We start from the raw sequence: 7,049 nt of genomic DNA, 5'->3' as shown, positions 1-7,049 counted from the left end.
TATTGCAAAGACGTCGTCGATGAGGTAAAGCGATGTACTCGCCTCGGTTGAGGGCAGTCTTCTTCCTGTGCACGGACCCTCCTCCCCCCGCTTCTCACAGTTCCATTCAGGACTGGGAGCAGGTGACTGCAGTGATTTGGTTCCAATAAAATCGAAAGTAAACGTCTTCCGTGAAAAGTCCTGGGCTGTAAATTCGAAATATTTATGCTAATTTTCCATTGTATGGAAAAGGCTCCTGGGCAAAGCAGCTTTAAGCCCGCTGACGATTTAAAAAGCTGAAGCTGAGTACACAGCGCCAGGCGTTTGAAGTTGTTTAACCATTGTGTGACCAGAAAGAAGACAGCGACGCGGCAGGAGAAAGTCGGGGGAGAGGCGAGCTCAGTGGGGTGGGTGAGGGCAGCAGAAGCTGAGACTAGAACTGCGCCTCACGCCTCTCGCGCCTAGAGAACTTCAGGAAGGCCATGGTCTCCCAATTGCACCCGCGAGGCTATTGGGGTGCGAATGGAGAGGGCGCCAGCGGGGAGCGTCTACACTAACCCCATCTGGTGGGCTGCGAGATCTCCGTCTTCGAGGTCTAGGCTCTCATTCCCATCCCCTGTCTCCGGCCGTGACTCTCGGCAGCTGATTTCCTCTTTACATGCACGGCCCTGACGTTTGCAGGAAAGGGCTGGTGGAGGAGCATCTACCGAACAAAGACTGGACGTTACAGGCAGCATCAAAGTTAAGGCTAGTTGAGAAGCTTAGAGAAAACAGAGGGACAGCGTTGGAGCCAGGGCTGGGTAATGAATACCGAGTCCTTCTCTGTCCCCAGAGGCGCCCCGGTCCCCGGCAGGAGCCTAGGTCCTCCTGCTTCTGTCACAAGGAGAGCGGAAGGAATTCCACAGGTGGAAATCAGAGGCCGGCTGTAGGGACGCCTGTGGGGTGCACAGCGCTGAACTGAGCTAACTGAGTGGAGGCACATGATCTTGGGGGGCAAGGGAAGATGAGAGAAGGAAAGGGACGGAGACCAAGTGCACAGAGAAGATGGGGTGCGCGCCCATGCGGATCTGTAGAAGCGAGGCGGCAGGGGTGCAAAATCAATAAGATAAATGGGCCGATTGCCAATACAAAGCCAAAGGGGAGTAAGGAATAAGGAGAAAGAAAAGAATATTAAATCGCAGGGGAATGAGAAAATAAACCCGCAAAAGAGAGAGGAGGGGGCGAGGGCGCCTGTTACGGCGTGGGTGGGGTTGACAAGAATAGAGTACATTATGCAGTTCATTTAGTTAACAAGTGAAATAATGAGGAAGCGTGCAGAGTGAATGCCAAGAGAAAAGGCACAAAAACCCTATTGAGAGGCCCGGGCCGCTCCTGGCGTAGCCCATCACATGGCAATAGTCCTATTTAAGCGGCGCCGCCGGCGCCTTTCAGCACCACTAGCGCTGGCCAGCACCCCGCGCTCTTTGGGCGGCGCCCGCTGCTGCAGCCGCCGCGGCTTCCACCTCGGCTTCAGCGGAGCCTTCAGCCTCCTAGGAAGAGGCAGCTGCGCGCGGCCGCCGCCCGGGGAAGCGCGTGAAGAGCCCCGAGGTCCACCCGGCGCAGTGAGCGGGCTGGCGGCGGGGCGACCGCACACTGGGGCCATGCCGCGCTCCTTCCTGGTGGACTCGCTGGTGCTACGCGAGGCGGCAGAGAAGAAGGCGCCCGAGGGCAGCCCCCCGCCGCTCTTTCCCTACGCGGTGCCTCCGCCGCACGCCCTGCACGGCCTCTCGCCCGGCGCCTGCCACGCGCGCAAGGCCGGGCTGCTGTGCGTGTGCCCGCTCTGCGTCACCGCCTCGCAGCTGCACGGGCCCCCAGGGCCGCCGGCGCTACCTCTGCTCAAGGCGTCCTTCCCGCCCTTCGGCTCGCAGTACTGCCACGCGCCCCTGGGCCGCCAGCACTCTGCCGTGTCGCCCGGGGTCGCGCACGGCCCTACGGCCGCTGCTGCCGCCGCTGCCCTCTACCAGACCTCCTATCCGCTGCCCGATCCCAGGCAGTTCCACTGCATCTCTGTGGGTAAGCCCGGCTGCCGCGCGGCTTTGCTGGCCTGAAGAGAGGTGGCGAGTCAGGGATGGGGGGTGAGGGACCCTGAGCGTTAAGAGGGCGATGAGGGCCATGTCGGGGCTCTGACGGGGGACACCCAGGGTGGTGTTCGGATGGAGGACCGGGACAGGACACCGGGAGGGTGGGTGAAAGCAGAAGGTCCGGGTTCTGGAGGGGACGCCCAGGAGGGATCGGGGGCTGGGACTCAGGGCGCTCCATAAAGGAGTGTCAGGGCCGCGTGACTCGAGGAGGATCAGGGTCCCACGGTTTGACAGGGAGGCCCCCGCGGTCACGCTGCTATGCATCGTGTTGTGGGCGAAGAGGTGAGTGACAGACTCGAGCCCCGGGATTCTAACGGCCGCCTGCCAGAAGATCAGGCCCACAGCCCAAGAGTCTGATCGCTTCCCTCTCTGCACCCCCACTCCCTCCAGACAGCAGCTCGAACCAGCTGCCCAGCAGCAAGAGGATGCGCACCGCCTTCACCAGCACGCAGCTGTTAGAGCTGGAGCGCGAGTTCGCCTCTAACATGTACCTGTCCCGCCTGCGCCGCATCGAGATCGCGACTTACCTGAATCTGTCTGAGAAGCAGGTGAAGATCTGGTTCCAGAACCGCCGGGTGAAGCACAAGAAGGAGGGTAAAGGCAGCAACCACCGCGGCGGCGGCGGGAACGCGGGTGCCGGCGGGGGCGCACAGCAAAGCTGCAAGTGCGCGGCGCTGTCCTCAGCCAAATGCTTGGAGGATGACGATGAATTGCCCATGTCTCCGTCCTCTTCCGGGAAGGACGACCGGGATCTCACGGTCACTCCCTAGGTGCGTGCCTCCCCAGGTCGTCCCCCCAGGCCCTCGCTGCGCCTCGCGGCAAAGACTGGTCCTGGGACGCAGCGCTGGTTCCCAGGCACCCGCTGCCAAACGGCAGCAACGAACGGATTTGGCACGGCTTTGAGGAGGCCCCCGCCAAGAGCTTGGCAGAGACCTGACACTGGTATCCGTTCCCCAAGGCCCGCGGCCGTCCAAAGCGGACTCCAAGCTGTGAACACTGCAAGCGCTCAAGTCCCTCTCAGCCACGCAGCACAGAGACCCCCGCGGGCATGCCGGCCCGCCCCAGCGCCTTGCTGGTGGCCGGCGCCTCCTCGCCCGCCCTTTCTGGACCGGTTCAGGCGTCCCTGCTTCCTTTACCCTGGGTCAAGCTCGGCCTTTCACCTCTCGGGTGTCCGTTCGCTTTCTTTCTTGCCTGCCTTCCTTCCTTCCTTCCTTCCTTCCTTCCTTTCTTCTTTCCTTCCTTCCTTCTTTCTTTTCTCATTCTCTCTCTCTCTCTCTCTCTCTCTCTCTCTCTCTCTCTCTCTCTCTCTCTCTCTCTCTCTCTCTCTCCCCCCCTCTCTTCTCTCCTCTCCTGTCTCCTTCCACCTCTTTCCTGTGGTCGTTTACCCACCCCCCCCCACACACACACATACACACATACATACATTCATGAACTCCTGTTTTTAAAGGTGTTTCTTTTTTCCTTTTATTTTCCCTTCCCCTCCTGGAGGAGCCTCCTCGAACTCAGTCGGCCTGCTTGCGGCTCAAACAGGCTTTGCTGCACCCGCCCCCCTCCTCTTCCAGGAAATGTCGTCCGCGGTATCCGGGTCGGGGAAACCCCTTTACTTTGTTTTGGAGACGCTCTGTCTTTCCCCAGGAGCCCTGGCTCTCGGCCTCTGACGACACCTCTCTTTCCACAGACCCGAGACCCCGACCCCCCCCCCCCCCCCCGCCTAGCTGTGTAACTGTAATACCAGAAGATATTTATTTATTTATTTATGTACAAAATTTTAAATAAACTTTTTTTTTGTTAGAAATCCACGTGGCTCTGGACCCGGAGTTCTCCGCTGTGCACTGAACTGGCGCCGGCCTGGGTTAGGGCTTCCTGTTGGGGCGGGGCCGGGATGGGGCGGCGGGTCCGCGCTCTGCTCCTAACCTCTCTGCACCCTAAGCCCCGCGGAGACTATGCCTTCCGCGCGGGCCTGGAGCCCTCCCCACTCTCTGCTCTAGCTCAGGACTGGTACACACGCTCCCGGGAGGGCAGAGAGCCGAACGCCAAGGGAAGGGAAGGAGGGGGTGTCCCTGCGCTGTGCCTCAGGTCGTGACACCTGTAACGCCCCGCCCGACTGGGATCCGTCCCCACCTTCCGGGCTCTCGGTTTTACAGTCCGGACCGCCATTGCCAAAGGCAGAGACCATCCCACGCTAGCCCAAGAGCTCGGTCCTTCCCTGAGTTCCGATTGATGACGATTGGTCAGAGACAAATTCCCAGCGGGATGGTGCAGCATCCTCTCGGAAGGGCCCCTCACTTTGCTTTGATAGGAAAATTCTATTAGCGGGGACCACTGGGGCGATCCCGTCCTGGAGTCCCCACGAGGGCCCCGGTGAAGCCGGAGCCCGTGGCTCCGGGACCTTATGTTCTCACGGATTCCTGTTACCATCCCACAGCCTCAACGACTTAGAATCCACACCACAGCCCTCCTTGTGGAACGATGTACCAGTTTTTTTTGTTTATTTACGCGTTATGGGGACCAGGAGAAGAAGGAAGTGCGGGGTTCAGCAGAGATGGGGAGCGCCTGGCCATTCGAGGGAGGTATTTCTGCCGCTCAGGAAATACAATACGGGAAACAGCGGGTCTGGGTTCTCACGAAACCCCCTTACCCCCTAAAAACCCTCCCAAGTCCTGGAGACCGGGGCCACATTTTTTCCTGCCAGAAACCCCACCCACCCTGGGGAGAGCGGATTCCGCCAAGCAAACACGCGCGTCTCTCGGGAAAAAGGCGCTCCAGTTGGGGTTGTTCAACAAATGTTGGGTTCATTTCTAAAACCTTCGGTCTCCTTCAAATCAAGTTAAGTGTGGGGCTCTCTCTCCAGTTCTCCTAGAATAAAGATGTGATCTGGCTCCCCACGGAGAGGTCACTCCAGGTTCTTCTAGAGCGAGACGCCGGGCTGTGCCCGAGACAGAAGAGAGTGGTCCCAGATCCTCCCGGCACCCTCCCCCATCTGCAGCAGCCTGAACCCCTGGGACCAGTTCTCACCGGGGACAAGTTCTCCGTCATCCCAGGAGGGGGCATTGTGCCAACCTAAAAGCAGCCCAGGTGCTTTAAGGCATACCGTGAATAGAATCCTAACTCATTTTATTAGTGATTCTGATGCTTTCTGAGTTTTGCGCGGCGGGAACGCTGTTCTAAGAGCCGTTCGGTGAATGAATTTCGCCTCCTTTAGCCCCGGCGCAACCCACCAATCGGCCTTTCACCTTCAGGCAGCACAGCCCCGGGGACAGGTCCATGGTGGCTCCAAGGGCTCTCTGAGCCAGCTCCTTTTCTGGATTACGTGAGGGGGTGGCTAGGTGACCTTGGGACAGGCTCTCGCCGGCTGTCTGTGACCGACCGGTGGACCAGAAACGCAGTTTCAGAGATGGGCCTGCCGGGTAGCTGGGCTGGGTGTGGGGTGGGGTTGGGGATGGAGAGAGATGGAAACAGAGCTTGGAGAGATGTGAAGAGGCTGAACCCCCCTTCACTAAAGCGTACCCTTCACCCAGAATTCTTCAGTGTTGCCACCTTCCTGTTCCTAGAAGCCGCAGATCCACTGCTACGCGCCCGGTCCACGTGGGTCCAGTGCCTTTCTTTTTCTTGGCTTTCTCTACCCAACGTTTAATTTCCCCGTCCCGCTCCCAGAAAACCAGCCTTTTCGCTCTCTGTTGGGCTTCCCTGGGAGCCGTGGGAGAAACCGTAGCCTCCTTGCGGCGGTCCCAGTGGTTCCCAAGGCTGTGACTGGAGCACCAGGCTGGGGCGCGTGGAGGCGGCTGCAGCGGCGCCGCGCAGGGGTTCCCAGCATCCAGTCGTCGCGTGGAGGGGCCGCCACGAAGTGTTTTGAGTCCCAACTCGCTTGGCTCAAACACTCCTCACCCTGCCTTCTCTCTCTCTCTCTGGGCCTCGGTCCCGACCAAAGTCGCTCCTCCGCTGCCTGGGATGGGATAAGGCCGCATCTGCGGTGAGGAGCCACCTGAAAATGGAGCTTCTCATCTGGGGAGACAGCAGCCAGTCTTTCAGCCCACGCTGTTTTGAGCAGGAATTTGGGCCTTGCAAAGCAAATTGTGGAATTAAAATCGAACTGGTTTATCAAGGTGAAATCACCTCGAAATTATCACGGAGTGTAGCTAATCCACCTACAGGCCCGCTACCAGGGACTGCGTCTTTAGTTTCTCTGTGCAGGTTAGTGGCTAGACGTTTGAACCCTACAATCCAAGTGCCGGGTTTTGCAGTCCATTTCCACCAGTTATTTACAAGCTGGGGAACCTTAGGCAAGCCACTGGTGCTTCCTGTAGCTCGGTTTCTTCACCTGCAAATGGGGATTATGTTAATAGTTGCTTTGTAGGGTGGTTGTGCGGTATTAAAGGAGAGACAGCATATAGTGTTCAGCAGAAGGCCTGCCAAGTTTCAATAGATGTTAACCAGTGTAGCAATTGTTCTCATTGTTACTTGTGCCGATAGCTGTACCGGGCCATAGTTGGTGCTCAGTTATTCACTGAATGCTGAAAAGTGACCACTCACACAGAGGCGTAGGCCAGCACCTGCCACGGAGGGGCTGAGAGCACACACAAGTGCCAACATTTTCAGGACTCCCTGGAGTTAGTCCTTCGGAGAATGAGTAATGGCTCCCTCTGCCAAGCACTGCCCAGGCGCTGGGAACCACTGAAGTCCAAACAGGAGCCCTCTTTCCACCTTCATTCCACCTTTCCTCAACATCCACATTACTGTCATTTGGGGACAAGTCATTCTTCCTTATGGGGGGCTGGCCTGTGCAGGTATGGTGTTCAGCAGCTTCTCCGGCCTCCGCCCACTAGATGCAAAAATAGCACACACACACACACACACACACACACACACACACACACACACACCCCAAGTTGTAACAACAAAAATGTCTCCAGACATTGTCAAACGTCCCCTGGGGGCAAAATCGCTTCAGGT

General features: G+C 58.4%; 1 protein-coding gene across 1 annotated transcript; it reads left to right on the top strand.

The window, feature by feature from the left end:
• The first annotated feature begins 1,451 nt into the window (after positions 1-1,451).
• GSX1 (GS homeobox 1) lies at positions 1,452-3,319 on the top strand. The gene is made up of 2 exons (XM_019736437.3): positions 1,452-2,031; positions 2,490-3,319. The coding sequence occupies exons 1-2, from the start codon at positions 1,620-1,622 to the stop codon at positions 2,867-2,869; spliced, it is 792 nt and encodes a 263-aa protein (XP_019591996.1). The 5' UTR covers positions 1,452-1,619; the 3' UTR covers positions 2,870-3,319.
• Positions 3,320-7,049: the final 3,730 nt, after the last annotated feature.

Source organism: Rhinolophus sinicus, chromosome 16, assembly GCF_057876585.1.
Source record: "Rhinolophus sinicus isolate RSI-liver-muscle chromosome 16, RSI-T2T, whole genome shotgun sequence".
In the NCBI taxonomy this organism is placed as follows: Eukaryota; Metazoa; Chordata; class Mammalia; order Chiroptera; family Rhinolophidae; genus Rhinolophus; species Rhinolophus sinicus.
The sequence above is the reverse complement of the archived record's forward strand: the minus strand, read 5'-3'. Positions and strand labels throughout refer to the sequence as shown.